The sequence below is a fragment of the Argentina silus genome, assembly GCF_951799395.1.
Source record: "Argentina silus genome assembly, chromosome: 16".
NCBI lineage: Eukaryota > Metazoa > Chordata > Actinopteri > Argentiniformes > Argentinidae > Argentina > Argentina silus.
Window position 1 is genome coordinate 6,257,551 of NC_139670.1, and position 19,847 is coordinate 6,277,397.

At 43.1% G+C, this 19,847-nt stretch overlaps 2 protein-coding genes across 3 annotated transcripts in view; both read left to right on the forward strand.

The window, feature by feature from the left end:
- stxbp4 (syntaxin binding protein 4) overlaps window positions 1-1,888 on the forward strand; it is a gene marked incomplete at both ends in the record, with an annotated part of 35,071 nt that extends 33,183 nt beyond the window's left edge. Inside the window, 2 exon segments of the mRNA XM_083687617.1 lie at window positions 1,277-1,334; window positions 1,828-1,888. Coding sequence (XP_083543743.1) covers window positions 1,277-1,334; window positions 1,828-1,888 — 119 coding nt within the window.
- Window positions 1,889-7,627: 5,739 nt separating this feature from the next.
- On the forward strand, window positions 7,628-17,093 carry hlfb (HLF transcription factor, PAR bZIP family member b). 2 transcript variants are annotated; one of them, XM_083687988.1, is made up of 4 exons: window positions 7,628-7,952; window positions 8,910-9,254; window positions 12,523-12,737; window positions 13,704-17,093. In XM_083687988.1, the coding sequence occupies exons 1-4, from the start codon at window positions 7,838-7,840 to the stop codon at window positions 13,920-13,922; spliced, it is 894 nt and encodes a 297-aa protein (XP_083544114.1). In that variant the 5' UTR covers window positions 7,628-7,837; the 3' UTR covers window positions 13,923-17,093. The 2 variants fall into 2 exon arrangements, with proteins under 2 accessions (XP_083544114.1, XP_083544115.1); XM_083687989.1 differs by having other exon boundaries at window positions 13,707-17,093.
- Window positions 17,094-19,847: the final 2,754 nt, after the last annotated feature.

The window sequence follows — 19,847 nt, forward strand, 5'->3', positions numbered from 1 at the left end:
CATTTATTAAGTGTGTGTGTTTTCCCTGGACCAGTGGTTAGGGGGATATCCATTGATTTGGTTCTGATTAACTGTCAGAAATAATAGATTACATTGGTACAGTATTATCCAAACCAAGTTGGCCCATTATTATACCCTTCACTCCCAAAACACACATAAGGGGAACAACTACTGTACAATCCTCTTTATCATGTATTTTGATGCAAAACATGCGACCAGTCTGCCCCATCTGTAAAGAATGAATTGACTGAAGCATTATAGGTGAAATGAATCCCCAGCATATAGATCTAACATGCAGTAGAACACAAAGAAGCTCTTTGAATGGTATCATCTTTCCTTGTTCCAAGAATGAGAACTCCATTGTCAGTTCCAGGTAGGTGTACTGTGTGCATTGATTGTGATGCGTACAGTACACGCCCCTTCCTGTATACCTACAGTCAGAGTGACAGGGTCAGGTTCAACGAGACGGGCTTAGAATTAAATTAAGTGACCATGGAATGACAACAAGTAGATCGGACGACGGCTGTAAAATTCACCAGATCTTTCAAGGTCTGGGCTTGGTAAATCAACAGAATTGACCACTGTCTCAGGTGTAAAAGACTTACAAAGGCACAACATTCAAAAAGACGATGTGGTATGCATTAATCCAAGAAATGGTACAGCAAATATGGTGTTAGTGTTCCCAAGACAGAATGTTGCTTTGAGAAGACATGTCTGACCTACTCATCCCAATTCTATGGCTTACATAACTATTTTGGTTGGCCCCTGTATCAGGAGACTGCAGACACTGTTACAAAAAAATCATTTTTCTTCTAAAATTCACGCTTTGCTTTACACCTTAATGCCCCGAGGTCATTATTTGAAACTCTTTCTTTGTTCGCCAACAACAGGCTTAATTACATAATTGTATTCCAGCACACAGTAGTTAAAGAGATCAGTAGCGTAGTGGAAACAAGCTGTCACAGAACAAAAGCAGGTTTGAGGGAGAGTTAGCCCCAGGGATACTTTGGGCAAGCTCGGGAAAAGAGTATCTTTAGAGAACACACAGTTAGATTACCCATAATCCCTTGCAATGATTGTTAACTAGAATTGGCATAGAACATCTAAATGTGTGTGAGACAGGTTTAAAACTAGCTCTGGGTTTCCTATAGGGGCTAGAGCTAACGATGGCTCTGAGCTAAAACATTGAGACAAGACCTCCATTAGGTCATTCATTAATCAGATTAAACAGATGACTCTCTCTACTCCGCCATTCTCTCTCTCTCTCTCTCTCCAGGTCTACCATACGGATGGGAGGAGGCCTACACAGCAGACGGGATCAAATACTACATCAAGTAAGACAATAAGATTGAGAGTTTTGGAAACACGAACAGTTTGGGGTGGCCAATGATATATAAGTCAAGGTGACCACCTACATCAACCTAGAATAAGTCCAGTGCTTCCAGACTCAATGTTGTTGATGTTGCCTCAACTCCAGGACAGACTCACCCGAAGGTTGATCTACTTTGATCCTACAAGTATCAGTGATGTAAGCTGCTGTCATCATAAACGGACTCCACTGTTATTCCAGGGTTCATTACGGTGTTATGTAACATTGTGCATGATGATAATATTAATCTTTGATTGATGTGGGGCCACCACAGGCAGTGACACGCCTGGAGGCAGGGGCGGTTTTCTGTGAATACAACAACACAAGCCCTGTCAGCAACTCCACTAATGTCATTGGGGCAACAACAAAGTAATACAGGGAACCTTCTGTCCTTCAAAAGAAGGTCAAGGATCATGAGAGTGAGAGTGTGTGTTTTTTTATTTTTTACCTCCTTACAGTCATGTGACCCAGACAACATCGTGGACCCATCCTGTAATAAGCTCCCTGGGGCAACCATAGGGAGAGGGAGTCGTACAGGCGAAGGGGAAAGGGCAGGGGGAGGAGGAGGGGGAGGGTCAGCCTGACCAACCAACGGAGACCACGACCTAGACTAGGAGACACACCTCATGTAATCACATCTGTCAATCAACCAGCCCTCCTGTCCAAATAGTAGAGAAGGATGAGCTGGAAGCCTACAGGCCCTAAAAGCCTCAGTGTGTCATTCAAAGCTTACATTGTACATAGTACTTCATCTAATAGCATGTAACAAGGAATATGCTGTTCAAAATGATGTAGGATCTGTATCTGGAGATAATCTCACAGCAATGAAACCAGTTTTGAAGTAGTGTGAAAGTAAGAAAGTATACACTGTGTTTAGATAATGGACTGTATTATTGCACAATTTGTAGGCTATTACTGTAAATTACTTTCAGAAAGGTGGACTTGTTATATTCATATTGACCTTTTTATTGGCACTTGAACCAAAATCCATGTTCTAACTGATAAATGGATGGTGCAAAGTGAGAATGACATCCTCAAATTGTCACAGCATCAGGAGGACTATCACACAGCATCAGGAGGACTATCACACAGCATCAGGAGGACTATCACTTGTCCTCTAAAGCGTGACATTCAATAATGAAATTCAATTCAGTATTCCAAGTTCTGTCTGGAGGAATCCCAAACCTTATTTTGTTATCTCTTTCTCACTGTTGACTACTTGTTTTTCTCTGAAGTTCCTGGAATTGGCTCTCCTTTTTCCTTTCTATTATTTCTGTTCCTGTAACCTCTGTTTGGAACAATAGCCAAGCTCTCTCCACCTCTTTCTGAAGAACCCAAACAACTTTGAAGCCAGCTACAGAATGTGCTTTTTTCTGTTCCAAAGCAGGAATGGTTGTTCTGTGGATGAAATGACTTTATCTGTTCCTTCCTCTGGAGAAACATCTTCAGTCGTCTTGTTCAACTGGCGAATTTCACCTTTGAACGACACCGGTTCACATTCCGAAACCCTGCAATTGTCCTCTGAGTCACAATGGAACAGAGTTAGCTGCTAAAAGCTTAACCAAACACACCATATTGTCCGTCTCACTTCCTTCAACAGCCTAAGACTTGCTAGACAGTGAAGATTTCAAATTAAGTGCTGACATCGAGAGCTTTCACATGAGTCAGATAGCACTCTGTCAGGACACCGTGAGATGCTCCAGATTGGAATAATGTGGAATAATTATGAAAATCCTGTACATGGATAGTATGTAAGAGTTATTATTAAACATCAACATAATGTTTTCTCTAACTAACTAACTATTCAGCTAACTAACCCATCCCATCCCTTCCCCTGTCCTGTATTTGTTAGTTCAGACTAGTATTACTATCATTATCCAGTAGCACAAAATAAGACCATGTCCTTTGTCCTCATTAAACTTGTCTCCCAAGTTTCAGATCAAAAGACAGTAGCTAATACAGTCTTTGAAAGCTCTATGATATGTGAAGCATGTGCTTATCGTTAACCAACATCTCAGTGTTCTGCCTGTATAACTGGTCATACAGTACCGTATGTGCTATCTGTGTGTCCTATATCCTGTCTTACTGTACGTCATAGCCAGAGATCGATACAGATTTACTAGGACCTTAATTTCCCTTTTATCTAGGAGTCTAATGCAATTGTGGTTTAGTTTATTGTTTTGGTGACTTTTGTAATTCGAGTTAACCAAATAAAGCCTGTAAGAATTTGATTATTAGACAGTTTCCTTTGGGCGGTGTGGACTTTGGAATAGGGCAGTCCATATGTAGGTCTCTGACAAAATGAAGGTAATTTGGAACTGGTTAAACGTGTGTGTGTGTGTGTGTGTGTGTGTGTGTGTGTGTGTGTGTGTGTGTGTGTGTGCATGCGTGCGTGTGTGTGTGTGTGTGTGTATGTGTTTGTGTGTGTGTGTGTGCGTGCGTGCGTGTGTGTGTATGTAGGTCTGTGTGTATGAGGGCTGGTATTTACATACACACAAACACACACACACATTCAAAGTAAGTAAACACATTCAAAGTTAACACACACTCACTCATATACACACATACAGTAGATCGATCTGATTGTTATTCATTACGTTGTAATGGGGCAGGGATAAGTAGCTTTATCAGTGATTTTGATCAAGTCTCCCACATCTCCAGGGTGACAGAGTTACAGCTGCTCTCTGCTTTAGCTGAGAACACAGCACACACATCTGGTCCTGCTTTACTAGAGAATCCACTAAAACCCACATTCAGCCCACTTCTACCATCACAACATTCTGTCCACTTTTCCCTGTTGGTTAAAACTATAGAGAGGCTGAACGTCCGCCTCTCTGTTGGCCCTTCCACATATGGGAAGAGCTGCAGCGAGAAGACAGTCACCTCCATTCATCCACTATCATTAGAGGCCAGTTCCAGTTAAGCATTTTTACCCTCTTTTCATGGTTAGTGAGCCATATAAGGTAGCACAGCATATGGGTGCATTGTGGATGTAAAAGAGTGTGTGTGTGTGTGTGTGTGTGTGTGTGTGTGTGTGTGTATGTCTGTGTGTGTGTGTGTGTGTGTGTGTGTGTGTGTGTGTGTGTGTGTGTGTGTGTAAATAAAGCCCAAAGGCTTATTTCCATTGTGGTCCTCCAGTGACACCATAAATAGATGTCCACTCACAATAAACAAATGTTGCCTGCCTGTACCAGGTCAAAAAGGTGAGCTCAGACAGCAGGAGTAGGATAAAGATCATACATAACATACTGGCTGATTCAGGTCAGCCTTGGTCATGCTAATCGTATTTTCAACCTCTTATTGGCAACAGTACAGATGAGAGAAAGGAAAATACTGACACGCACAAATTGGAAAGGGAATCAAGAGTGTGAGTGGAAGGGAAGGCTCTCTCAGCTATCATAAAACAAGACCTTTCAGAAGTTTGGAAGACATGTATGGCAATTATTCAGAGTGAGAACATAATTAAAACAACCCTCAATGCCAGAGTTGATACATCACATATGTTACATCTCTATAATACTGTATAAAATGCCTCACACTGCTGTGTTTTGCAGGGGAGGCTGGTGGAGGCAGAAATCAGAGGACGGGCTCATTGTAATGCATGGAATGGAATGAGGAATGGTATCAAACATGCATTACAATGAGCCCATCCTCCTGTTTCTACTTCTCCTGAGGCTGAGTGGTAGCCACATATCTATTCCACTGTTGTTTGTATTTGTATTTTTATAAGGAGAGACACAGAGTTCAGGGGAATAGTGCCGCTGGGACCATATATACTGAAAAATGTATACACTCACTGCAGTGTAAGTCGCTTTGGATTAAAGCGTCAGCTAAATGGCATATATTATTGTAAATGCATTATCTCGCCCCCTCAGTCTAAAGTATTCCAACCTAGGCTAGCAGGAGCGGCTAACAGCAGTGCCCTACTTCTGATTTGCGAAGGTTGTCACAACATTGCTGTGCTTTAGCAACCACTGTTGCCAAGGAAGTTTTAATGAAAGAGACAGATAGGGATTTTTTTTTTTTTAAAAGACTAGATGCAATGTCACCTATTATATTCAGTGCTGAAGGACTGCCATGCTCCACAAACAAAATATAAATACGTTTTCAAGTATGAAGCCAGACAAAACACTTAGATGTTCAGACATTATTGTTAAGGTTATAATTCTAGCCTATTCAATTGTATAATTGACTAATGGTTACTATAATTGTTGGGCCTACTTTTTTCTTATTTTTTTTTATTTTTTATTGTAGCCTGCTTCTGCTCACTCTTTAAAGAGAGACAGAATGACTGAAAGTATATCCTTTCACATCAACAAAGCCAACTACTAAATTTAGACTTGATTATTTGAGAGTTGTACACTTTGTAGACCTAACCCACTTATTTCATTTGTACAAGGAGGTGCTGGCACTTTTTCTTCCCCTTTTATGATTGAGTTGTTTTTCTCGACGGCAAAAGCACATGAGGTTCAATGTGACAGCCCTTTATGAGGGGGGAGGGATGGAGCAGGAGATCGCGCTCTGCCATTGGATAAAAGTAGGTCAGCCCGGCCCACTCACGTGACCCACCATTCCACTTCTGCAGCTCGAGAGCGGCCGTGCGCTGAAAGCGTGACAGGCGAAAAGAGCGCACTCTGGATGGAGCGCTCGGCGCAGAGTGCGTCTACTCGCTTTAATGATGACTACAGCGGATTTTAGGTGGCCTGTCGCACACGAAAAGGCAATGCAATGTCTGATTCGAATACGGGAAAGATTCCCTTGGTGTGATATGGTTTTGGTCGAGGATGTCCCACAGCTACTTCTGCTGCCAGGGTGTTGAGAGCTGATAGCCTAATCTGAGGTCTTTTGATTATTTGAGAGTTGTACACTTTGTAAACCTAACCCACTGATTTCATTTGTACAAGGAGGTGCTGGCACCTTTTCTTCCCTTTTATGATTGAGTTGTTTTTCTCGACGGCAAAAGCACATGAGGTTCAATGTGACAGCCCTTTATGAGGGGGGAGGGATGGAGCAGGAGATCGCGCTCTGCCATTGGATAAAAGTAGGTCAGCCCGACCCACTCACGTGACCCACCATTCCACTCTTGCAGCTAGAGAGCGGCCGTGCGCTGAAAGCGTGACAGGCGAAAAAAGCGCACTCTGGATGGAGCGCTCGGCGCAGAGTGCGTCTACTCGCTTTAATCATGACTACAGCGGTTTTTAGGTGGCCTGTCACACGAAAAGGCAATGCAATACGGGAAAGATTCCCTTGGTGTGATATGGTTTTGGTCGAGGATGTCCCACAGCTCCTTCAGCTGCCAGGCTGCTCAGAACCGACTCATAGCCTAATCTGAGGTCAACCACACATTGCGATTTCGGTTCAAGAGCCAGGTTTTGCCCCCTAAAATGTTGACCCCTGACAAATGCTTCATTGAAACTTTATTTTGCAATATTTAGCTTGGCGCAAAGGGCCTAAGTGACATTTTGGGCCAAAATGAATCAAATAAAAGCAACGTTTATTTATCATATACGTATGCTTGCTTAGAGGGAGCTAGTTCCTCAACAATGCAGCAAACAACAATCAAACAATCAACAATGCAATACAATATATAAAATAATAATAATAATAATAATAATAATAATAATAATAACAACAACAATAATATAAGGTAGCAAAGTGTTTAGCAGCACAGCACAACAGTTAATAGTTACAAACACAACAGTTAGAGTTTGTATTATCAATACAAAACTCTTGGATGAGATCTGCCATATGGTGAAAGGAACTGATATACTTAACTGCATTGAACTATAGTGTATAAACAAAGACTCATCACAATACAATCGTCTCAGAATCAATGTGGAACAAGTCGCTTGGCTCTTTGCGCACCAAGACCTCGATTGCATTCCGTCTACTGTATTCCATAAAATTCCTCTGGCTCCACTGATGCACTTGTCACAAGTAGGCTAACGTCGAGTGGCGAGATGTGACATGGAAATTGTGTTGCCATTTTACAATGTCTATTTTCCCTCAATAAACAACAATGTAATAAGACAACAGTGAGTGGAGTGAATTTACTTGACCCACTCACTCACTAGCTCGTAGCGAACACACACACACACACACACACACACACACACACACACACACACACACACAGATACATACACACAGGGACGGACTGACACAGAGGGAGAGAGAGAGGCGGTGTTTTGCCCTGCCTCTCAGGTTTTGACGTCATACATCGTTCTCAGACTGTCTCACACACATGGAATCGGTGATCGGGGATATTCGTCTTGTGCAGTCCCATTGAAGGAGTCGTGAAGCAAGCTTTGCACACAATCATAGCATTTTTTACAAGTCTGCAGCAAGGCTAATGACCTCTTCTTCTTTAATTTCGATTTCGTTTTAGTTCACTGGTGCATGTGTTTTGTTGCCAACAAGGACTACCACCAGGTTTAAACGACTTTCGACATCCATTCCAGAGACGCAATGGATAAAATGTCAAGACATCTCCCGGTAAATCCAAGTTTTCTACCTCCGACGAACCACGGCGTTCTCAAGTCTCTGTTGGAAAATCCTATGAAACTGCCGCTTCAACATGAAGGTAAACAGGCTAAACTCACACCCACTCCCACTTCCAATCACACAGGACTGCTGTCAAGAAAGAGAATTATAAACTTGTTTCTTGTTTGTTTACTTTCGGAATGTTATTATAAGGCCTATACAATATTTGAATATGTCCATGTTATTTATATTGTATAGCCTATCAAGTTAAGAGTTTTTCCGACATTTATTTTTATTATGTTTTTAAAGAATTTGATAATACTTTTCTGCTAGTTATTTGTTTTTATTTTTTTTACAAATACAAATGGCCCATTCTACTTCTCTTGTGTTGTTGTGAATGAGTTCTCAATCTGTTTACGTCGTAAAATGAAGGTGTATGAAAACAGTAGTAAAGCTGCACCACTTTGGGTGATTATCAGAATAGCCAATGAGCAGCCAATCTATCTCTATGAAGTAGCTGCCGCTGGCGTTAGGTGATCATACTTGACGCCTACAGTATGTTAATTAATAGGTGATCATTAATACGAGTACTTCCCGCCATTTCTCAAAATGAATAGATTTGTAGCCTACAGTTCTACTATATCATCAACTTTGTCTGCATCAGTGAAGTTGGTGCAATGGATTGGCGCCACTTACGAATTATTTATTACTATAATGATGCCTTCATAAATGATGCCTTCATAAACCCTACATACATGCTTCACAAATGATTACAAGCAAATGTCATGCTAAGGTCTAAGGTTATGCCTCATTTATAAGTTATAAATATTTATATTTTTTATTAGTGTATTGTATTATTAACAAATGAATCCTTCCCCCATATGCATATCACATGGGAACAGTGATAATAAGATTTTGTTTAGGCAAGTGTAGTGGGCTCCCCCCTTTTTTTGAACTCCTCAGATACCTAATACCAGCTGTATTACTGTCTGGATGGTTGACCATGGTTCTTATCAGTGTGTTTGGGTCTAACCAGATCACCAAATGTTGTCTTTAGGTTTTGGAAAGGAGCGAGAGAAGGAGAAGAAGTTGGAGGAGGAGAGGAGCGCCCCACAGTCAGCCTTCCTGGGGCCCACGCTCTGGGACAAGACTCTACCGTACGATGGGGACAACTTCCAGCTGGAGTACATGGATCTGGAGGAGTTCCTCTCAGAGAACGGAATCCCCTCTAGCCCCTCCCGCCACAACCAGCAGCAATCACAGGCCCAGCACCAGCCGTCAATCATGTCCCATGCCCCAGCAACACCGTCGCCCTTGGTGATGGACCTTAGCAACCGCGCCTCAATGTCTCTACACACAAGCATTGTCCATCAGAACTGCCTGCATAGCCCAGCCAGAGAAGGTAAAAAACACACACATCACATATGCACACACACACACACACACACACGCACACACACACACACACACACACACACACACACACACACACAACACACACACACACACACACACACACACACACACAGAGGGAGGTGGGATAGAGGACAAGACCTTCTCCTAAACTAATTCCATGTCAACCTGTTTTAATGACTCTAGGGCCAAGAGGACCTTTGGGATTCTCTAACATTAGCTGTCCTTACCTCCAGCCTATTCTTAACCACCTGGAGTCACAAGACTCTGCTTCATGCTGCTGATTATCTACCAGGCAGGCATGGGGCTTGGTTTCCCCGTACGGTGTCACGTAAGGTGACAAATTGACCACATGGGTTGTCAGTCCTGTTTTAAACTATCACCTCGAGTTGTATCCAGGAACACAAGCAATTGTCATCTTGCGATCGATAAAAAAATCCATAGATGAGGCATTGAGGGAGTCTGTCCGTTTGAACTCTAACCTGCCACACACTCTTCTCTGATTGGCCAACCGAGGATGTTGACGGTTCTGATGTTGTCAGGTTGGCCTTGGCTCAGGAGTGCTCATGATGAACGATGAAGCCTCAATCGTATTCCACCCGGTACCATGTTTACTCACACACATTGCACCAATGTCAGATGCTGACGTGCAGGGAAGGGACTCAGAACGGAAAAGATGAGTGTGACAAGATGATTCATATTTGTCCACCACACATCATCATTCCTGTCTAGGCCCCACCCTTAAAAGGGTCACATTAGGTTGAAGTCCATTGATTCTGTATGGATTAGAGATATGAAAGACACAAGCCTGGTCAGCTAATGAATTATCAGCCATAGCAGCTCAGTAGAGATGCACTACTTATGGAAGGACTCGTAATAAGTGTGTAATAAGTATGTCATATAGTGTGAAATTCAACACCACAACTGTGTGCGTGTGTGTGTGTGTGTGTGTGTGTGTGTGTGTGCGCGTGCGTGCGTGCGTGCATATGAGTGTATGCTCGTGTGTGTGTCCTCTGTCCGTTTTCCTCATGTGTAGAACAATCACTCCTTCCTCTCACAGCATACAGGAACATGTGACACACATGGGGGCGTGCCAGAGTGTGTGTGTGTGCGTGCGTGTGCGTGTATGCGTGCGTGCGTGCGTGCGGGCTGTGAGCCGCCTGCTGTTGGGCTTGTCTCTGCATGAGATCAGAGTTTTGGGAACGGGCTGTACTGTTCTGAATTAGGACAGGAACAGGGGATCCTCAACACCGTCAACACAGTCAAGACTCAAGCTCTCTCTATGCAGCCCAGGCCACACATGGCCAAGCAATACGACATTCACCAAATCACCTCAGCTCCTTGCACAGCTCAGTGTGTACACAGATCAAGACATTAGGTGTCTCAGTTTAAATACAGGACAGGACAAAAACAACTCAATGCAGCTCCTCAGAGAAACACTCTCGATCGAAAAAATCCTCGATCGAAACTTTCCATAGTCAACAATAAGGTAATTATTTTGCAGCTCTAGTACCTGTGGAGTGGTTGTAAAGGGACTTATTTGGGACGTGTTTGTCCTACTTTTCCACGGTCAATGTTTGTATTTGGTTATCAAGTGACCAGCTGATAACCTTGGAGTATCCTGTGTGGTCACAGGACATCAAAGTGATGTGGGAGCACAACCGTGGTTCAGTAGATTACACATTATAATACTCGAGTAACTAATTATAACATGCAATTATGTGTTTCTCTTAAAACAACAAACCCAGTTATAATATCTTAAAGCTCCTCATAGTATGTTGATTGCATTCATAACACACTTGTTTGAATCCAAAGAGTATTTGTATATAAGTGATGGTAATGATAACCACACTATTGAAGATAACCCAGTAAAAAACCACAGTGGTTGAAATGGGGGGGAACAGATACATTTGTACAGGTCGCATCTTTCTTGTTTGATGTGTGTGAGGGAAGCAGGTGGTCTCACAGGTGCACACCCATTTCCTCATGACAGGAACCACAGGCTGTCACCTCACAAATTAGGTATACTCGAGTTACACACACACACACACACACCCACACACATACACTTGTCTACTCACATGTATCCCCCCTCCCCTCCGTACAATCGAGACACGTTTGTAGGAGTGAGCTGAAGCCTGTGATGTGGCCCCAGCCACCTATTGTCCATGTCACATTTGCGTGTGCGTGAGTGTGACGTCAGCACTGCCCCTATCCTCTTTCCCTGTCTCCTTTTACCACTCACTCCCTTTTCTCTCTTTTTCATCAGTCTGTTCTTTTCTGTCTTTCCCCTCATCCTCCTCTCCATCCTCCTGTATCCCGTTGATGTTCCCCTCCTTATGAGGACATGACCCTAACCCATTGAACTTCCCCAATTAGCCTAGAACTTTGCCTCTCTTTTTCTTTTCACCTCTTCCCTCTCTCCCCTCTCCTCCCCATCCCCTCCTCTCCCCTCTCCTCCCCTCTCCTCCCCTCCCCTGCCCTCCCCTCCCCTCCCCTATACTTTCTCTAATTGGCCAACTGTGGTTAGGTGACTCTCTAATCATCTACCATCAGATTCTCTAATTAGGTTGCTTAATTCGTGTAATAAGTGTACTTTTCTGTTTGCTACTGAGTCTTTTTTTTTTTTTTTTAAAGTACTTCTAGAGGACATGTCTTAATATTTAGTCACATTTTCTTTGAGTTAAATATGGATGATTCGTCCTGTACTGTCATTTAGTATTTTCCTTTTTTGGCTTTTTGAGTATAACAAACCCATTTCCAAAGCATTGGAATAGGGCCTCTGCCCACTCAATGCAAATATATGTGCATTATAATGATTTCAGGAGGTTTAAGAGTGAGAGAGATATTTGGAGAGGCACTTACTGCATCCATTGGCATCCAAAGTTGACTTTGGAGTACAATTGAAGAAGGAAGGGCCTTAAATATGGTACGGTAGCTCTAGAGAGAGTGATTATCCACTCATCATTTTGAAACACTGAAGAAAAATAGCCCCACTAGTAACATTTTCAAAAGTATTCATGCAGTGGCAAACTGCTGAAGAAGGTACACTACTGGAGGTTCTATTTGCATTTCTATGGTTTTAGCTGTGTCTCCACTACCCCCCAGTGGCCAGAGTGTGCGACTACAGGCTTTGACTGAGTCAGAACTGCACATTGAGTGAGCTGTCATCATGCAGACTCTTATATACACATTATCATGGATCCACTAAGTATGTTGATGTTCTCTCTAACACGTACTTTGTTTGGTTTCCTCAGCCCAGTCCTCACCCAGAAACACACCCAGCCCCATCGACCCAGACTCTATCCAGGTGGCAGTGGGATATGACCCAGACCCGGCAGACCTGTTGCTGTCCAGCGTACCTGGCCAGGAGATGTTCGACCCACGCAAACGCAAGTTCTCTGCCGAGGAGCTGAAACCTCAGCCCATGATCAAGAAGGCCCGCAAGGTCTTGGTCTCAGACGAAATGAAGGTAATTGGGAACTGGTTAAACATGGGGGGGAGTGTGTGTGTGTGTGTGTGTGTGTGTGTGTGTGTGTGTGTGTGTGTGTGTGTGTGTGTGTGTGTGTGTGTGTGCCTATTGTCCCTGATTGGAATGAGCAGGGTCAGTGAATGACAGTCAGACAGAGACCCAGTGATTGTGATTACAGTCTGGTTAGGTTCGGAGCTTAAGCCACCATCAGATCTGTGGGAACAAACTGTCCTTCTCTCTCTCTCTCTCTCTCTCTCTCTCTCTCTCTCTCTCTCTCTCTCTCTTTCTCTCTCTCTCTCTGTCATCCACCCTTACTGCACCTGACCTGACTAAGAGGCTTATGTCTGGCCGTTCATTCATCCCAAGAGCGTCCATGTAATTCAAATTCTCTCTCTCTCTCTCTCTCTCTCTCTCTCTCTCTCTCTATCTATCTCTCTTAGTCTCTCTCTCTTGCGCGCGTGCTCACGCTCTCTCTCTCTCTCTCTCTCTCTCTCTCTCTCTCTCTCTCTCTCTCTCTGCCGCCCTCCCTCTGTCTGTTTCTGCCTCCCTGGGGTCAGGCAAAGGTTCAAATAAAGGTGGATCCATGTGAATGTAGCTTTAACCCAGTGATGAAAAGCTAAAAGCAGATGGTTTAGCCATAGAGGGCGGCTGTGGGAAACCTCAGCTGGAGGAGTAGAAGGGTCATTCACTAATGGTACAACCCTATTTGAGAGGAAACACACGCTGACGAAAGATGCGTTTAATTTTAAAGAATAAAAGAGGAACAGTATGATAATAATATAATCATAATAATCATAATAATCATAATAATCATATTACCTTCAAATATGACCATATCAGCATGTATGTGAGTTAGTGTGTAATAGTAATGTTGTCTGGAGTTAGAGAGGATGACTATAATTGGCTATCATACGTTGCTCTTTTCGTCCATTTAACTTCCGACCCTCCTCTCTTGCACCTCTCGAGCAGGACGACAGATATTGGGTCCGGCGCAGGAAGAACAACGTGGCTGCCAAGCGGTCGCGGGACGCCCGGCGCCTGAAGGAGAACCAGATCGCCATCCGGGCGAGCTTCCTGGAGAAAGAGAACTCTGCCCTTAGGCAGGAAGTGGCCGACCTGAGGAAAGAGCTGGGACGCACCAATAACGTCCTGGCCAAGTACGAGGCACGGCACGGACCCCTGTGAGGGGACACACACACACACACACACACACACACACACACATGCATACACACACACACACACACACACACACACACACACACACACACACACACACACACATACACACACACACACACACCACCTCTTAGACCCTCCCGAATGTCACAGATGACCCCACGTTATTTGCCGTAACACTGAGGACAGAGAAAGGACAGACACCGAGAGAACACCCACACACACACCCTTCACCCACCTCCCTTTGGTGAACGTTAACTACCCCAGTGTTCTCAGAACTGCCATCTGTCCAATACCAGGCCACACACACACCTGAGACCCCACCTCAACCCCTCCACCCCCCTCCTAGACACAGAACTGCCACATACCGTCTCCCCCTCCTTCAAGAGAATAACGAACAATGTTCGGTAGCACCTTTTCATCTAACTCCTGTCGCACCTATCCCAGTTTCATCATGTCTGTCCATGGTCCTTCAGAGTCAGCGCGGATAGCTTTCTGTCAATGTTAGCCTTCTGTCAACGTATTAAATGGTGTATGTCTGTCTCATTTGTGGTCATCATTCAGGCCTACTTTATTTCGGATCTATTCACAAAAAGCTCTTTTGTCTCAAGTTTTGTTTGTTTTTCCCCAATGATTTGTACATAGTGTCCCTGGCATGTTCTGTAGCATTTGTTTTTTCTCATGAATATGTATTTTGAATATGTTTACCAGTTCTCCCACTCCTGCTTCTCGGGAGATAGCGTCTGTTATTGTCTTTAACGAAGAGTAGACCAGGCTGAACAACTGCTCCCGTACCTAAATAAACACCCCCTCTGACTTTACGACAAGGTTTACATGCACAAAGTATTGCAAATGCGACCAGATCTCCCTCTGCACAACAAGTTCCAACTTTTGAGATATTGAATTAATGTAGAATTGTATGAAGTTTCAGTATTGTGTATGGGAACCTGGTCGTGTTTTTTGTTGATAAATGTAACTTTCATCCTTGGTTCAGGTGTCTGCATAAAGCACCTTTATTCCTATTTGTGTTTGTGAATTAGCCCTATTTCTACACTCTGTTTCCATTAGCGATCACTTGTCTGTGGTTCTCCTGACCTTTACTGTCTGTGTATTGTCTTGTTTGTTGTTGAAACTCCTCCCCCTACATAACCTGTCCCACCTTTCCCGCTGGGGAACCTGGTGGAGGTAGAAATCTGAGGACAGGCATGGAATAGAATGAGGAATGGTCCGTGCATTACAATGAGCCCGTCCTCCGATTCCTACCTCCATCAGCCTCCCCTGCTTTCCCTGTATAGGTTTGGATTGCTTTGCATCTCAACAGCAGATATAAGCTCTATGTAAGTTGTAGCTCCGTGCCATAAATAACCACTGCTCACTCTTTAAAACCGTGTCCCCGTGCCTACAAGCTGTTGGTCTGGGTACCTGGCTGCCTCTGCATGTTGGTCTGCCATGTTGGTGCCTTGACAACACGTGAGTTAAAGCAGAGACACACCGTCACTCAGGCTAACAGACTGTAGCGTCGGCATTTCTGACTGGTGTCCTGTCCTGTCACTCTTACGGCAGTCCTATGACAATGTAGGCTTAATGAAGGCTATGTGAAGTAAATTGTCACCAGGTCATCATCATGCTGTACTGAACAGGGGAGGCCGGTGGCGGTAGAAAATCGGAGGACGGGCTCATTGTAATGCAGGGAATGAAATGAGGAATGGTATCAAATATGTGTGTTTGATACAATATCTCATTCCTTTCCATGCGTTACATGTGTTTGATACCATTACGTGTGTTTGATACCATTACATGTGTTTGATACCATTACATGTGTTTGATACCATTACGTGTGTTTGTCACTGGTGCTGAACTGTCACAACCTAAAGCAATAAGGCTTCTCCTCCCTACCTGAACCTGCTACTTCTCCCATGTATTTATCCAATGGAGTATATATGACCATTCCCAAGCCTGCTCCAAGTAGCAGACATGGAACTGCCCTCTTTCCATCTAATGTTGGGTGTGTTTGTGTGATCATCGGTCAGATGGATAGGATTTATTTTGATGTTTAGAAAATCTTGACAGTATGTTGTCTTGCAGGTTTTCTAATCCAAACTTGTATGGTGTTAAAGTGATTTCAAACACATATTCCAGCATTCCTTCATTGATCTCTTTCTAGATGTTTATTTAGATTTTTTTAGTACAGCAACGTTTGCATATAATCTGGCATGTTTTTTGTTCAAGCATCCCAATTTTATTATAATCGGCATTAGTGCAATAGACAGTTCTTTTATTGTTTTCTCACGCATGACTTTCCCGTCTGATTCCGATGTTAAGCACAGTGCTGAGTTCGCCCTCTAGTGGCTGAATGAGAGATGAATGTAACAGACGTACGTAAATACAGTCTGTCAGGTGAATGGTGTTGTCCTATACTGTGGAAGTACTACCCACACACTTTATTACTCTTTACTACAGACCAAAAGACTACAGTATACAAAGGATATATTGATATATTATAGGTTTTAATGTTTATACAAAGCTATTCTTGTTTTTTTTGTATAGTATTTTTTCCTACATAGATATTTCTTGTGTATTTTAAAAAGGCTTATATGGCGTATATATTCGAAACTTAACTGTCACTGTTACCAAATGTTGTTTGTGCCCTGGGAGGCTGGGTCTGCATGGGCATTAGACACCTACAGTGGCTACTTTTACAATCCACCAATCAGATGAAAGGGTAGTCAAACCTTTCTGCTTTTTAACCCCCCCCCACCCATCTCCCCCAACCAGACCCAATTTCAGCTTGAAGCTGTTCATAGCTTTCAAGACAAGATGTTTCAGATGTTTGCTGAATAACTTGTTTTATCATTTTGAATTTAATCTTGTCTGTTTTGTTGGATTGTTTGATTGCTCTGTCACCAGGTCTTCTGGTCCAGAGTGGCTTCTGTGCTTATGTATGTATAGTTTTGGCTTTATTTTGCATAGAAGAATGTAAAGATATCCCCAACACAAAACACTTATGTCTTGTTCATGTGTTCGTTCTGTGTGATTTTTCTACTTTGTTCCCTTTTCCCGAACGCTTACCTGCTTCGTCAGACCTGTTGGCTCTGACATGTCAGAATCTGTGTTTTCAAATATTATTATTGTCTTTGATTATGTTTTCTCATGATCAAAATAAAAAAGTTGAAATCACCTTTTGTTTGTTTTATGTGCGTGTGTGTGTGTGCGTGTGTGTGTGTGTGTGTGTGTGTGTGTGTGTGTGTGTGTGTGTGTGTGTGTGTGTGCTGGTGGGATGAAGAAAGATTAATTTACATTCACACAGGCCAGTATATGTGTAGATTAATCTAAATATTTCTTGTGTGTGTACTGTATGTTGTAAATTACCTGGGTTACGTAGGAGTTGTCCTGACGACTATCACTGTGCAGCAAACAAACTGGCTGTTAGCGACAGTAGAGTTCCATCAGACTGATGCACATTGCTAGGAGGGCACATACAGAGATGAATGTATATTATTTCCATGATTTGTGAGGCATGCACATTCTTGCCAGTTCATAATCTCCAGATTTGATATTCAGCAGTTTTATTAATTGGAGCCAGACGTCACCGAACAGTAATTCCAACAAAAACCACTGGAGGGCGTCCACCATCCATGACTGAATTGTAACATCTCGTACAGGGAGGATCGTCAGACCATCTCCCCCAATAAGGTTTGAGAAGGAGGCGAGGAAAGAGGATGCAAGGAAGCAAGGAAAGACTTTAGTCTGTAGTCTGTTGAGTCTGTTGCTAATCAGAAGAGGGGGGTGTCTGAATCACCTTGAATGGCTTTCTCTCAGGATAGGTGACAAGTAAAGCCTATAGAACACCCTTCAGCCAATCACAATCAAGCGTGGTATGATGACTATGGTCAGGATGTTGCGTGATACAGTACTGTACTGTTGGTCAGGGTTTGTGGTTATATAAAGCCATTTGTGAATGCAGAGGGGGCAGATTGGGATATTCTGTTAATCCTAGTCCTGTCCATCAGACAGCAGCACAGTAACCTTGTGTCACAGGCAATGCATCTCTGACACAATGCCTGTTATTCTTATATTGGCATTCAGAGATGGAGACCCCAAAAAATTACCCAATGTGATTGGATCTTCTTCGAACACAGAGCACGGAATTCTATGGAGCCTGAGGAAGCTCCTCCCCACCACCACGCTGTTGTTTAATTAGTTACAAGTTCGGGATGGGGAGATGTCCAACAGTCTAAAAACAAACAAAAAAAGTTTGTAGTTTTTCATTTAAAAACGGAATGTGCTCACTTGTGATATCTGATTGGTGCTACGGCCTCATTTAATTTTCAACATCAACAGCCCACCCATTTATGATAGCTCAGCTAGCATTGAACAAGCTACGTTTGACAGGCTCTAGAGTGTGGAGCGTGCGGGAGCGCTCTAGAGTGTGGAGCGTGCGGAGCACTCTGAGTCTGTCATCGAGAGACTAGCAGCAGAGGGTGTCAGGGATGCTCCTGAGCCTGCTGCTCCCTCCACTGGTCTCCAGAGGGCGCCATAGACTATTTTATTGTTTTCATTGTTAATTTTCATTAAGTTAATTGGCCACACCTGTGCCACATTTGTTACCTGCTATTTAAGCCCTACTGTTGCTTTGTGCTCGGTCTTTTCACTCTTTTCACATGTATGAGCCTGTATCCTCTGTGAGTACCTCCAGTAAACATTTAAACGTTTGATTTTTGCAGCACTGCCTGTTTTCTGCGCTCTGGTCTGCCCAGTATCTTGTCACAGAGAGGCTGACTCAGTTACAGTTACAAACCCCCAGGAGACATGCAGCAGTGGGCTCTGGTCACACCCTCTCCCTCTCCCTCTCCCTCTATCTGCATCTCTCCCTCTATCTGTATCTCTCTCTCTATCTGCATCTCTCTCTCTATCTGTATCTCTCCCTCTATCTGTATCTCTCTCTATCTGCATCTCTCCCTCTATCTGTATCTCTCCCTCTATCTGTATCTCTCCCTCTATCTGTATCTCTCTCTACCTGTATCTCTCTCTCTATCTGTATCTCTCTCTCTAGCTGTAAAGTGGGGACTCGATGTCACCTTCTTTATTTTCATGTAGGAATTACTCAGTTGTATGGTTGTTGCTTATCATTTCTTGATAGGCACGCCAACAATTGTTCTCCTTTTCCTCCCACTGACTTTGAATGGAAGAATAGCAAACCTCTGGTCTCCGGATGCATATTTTTTAAATTCCACAGTGAATATGTGTCTCCTTGACTTTTTACAATAGAGAGTGGTGTACAGTTTGATGTACTGAAGGTTGAAGGAGGGTCAACGTTTCCTTTAGAAGTTGTAACATTTCTAGAGAACTGGTAACCCTAAAAGGCATGAATGGAAGAATACTAGACCTGCCTGTACATTCTTAGCTGTATCTCTGATATATTATTTAAAAAAACAGATCTCTAACTCTATCCAAACTGCCAGTCCAGCCAGAGAGTTGCCTGTTATGCATGGACCTCTGTTATGCATCTCATAATGTAATGATAAATGTTGTTTTCCTATTGAGGGGACATTCTCTGATGTAAGTTGATATGCAAAGACAAATATATCTGAATTGTTAAAATCTGAAAATACAGACTTTTCAGTTTCCCATTGACTTCTGATACTAAGTAAATGTTACAAAGAATCCCTACAGGTCACATGAGGTCACATAGAGGCCCTATTGAAGTTACATGGAAGTCCATTGAGTCCCTTCAGGTTACATGGAAGCTTTAAAATTGGTTGAATATAGTCCTTTACAGATCTCTCTCTCTCTCTCTCTCTCTCTCTCTCTCTCTCCCCCCCCCCCCCCCCCTATGCTGCCTCCACTCACCGATCCTCTTTCTCTGTTCACATTAAAGCATACACAGGAAAGTTAAGTTTTTAGGGTTTTTTAATAGTATTTTTTATACCA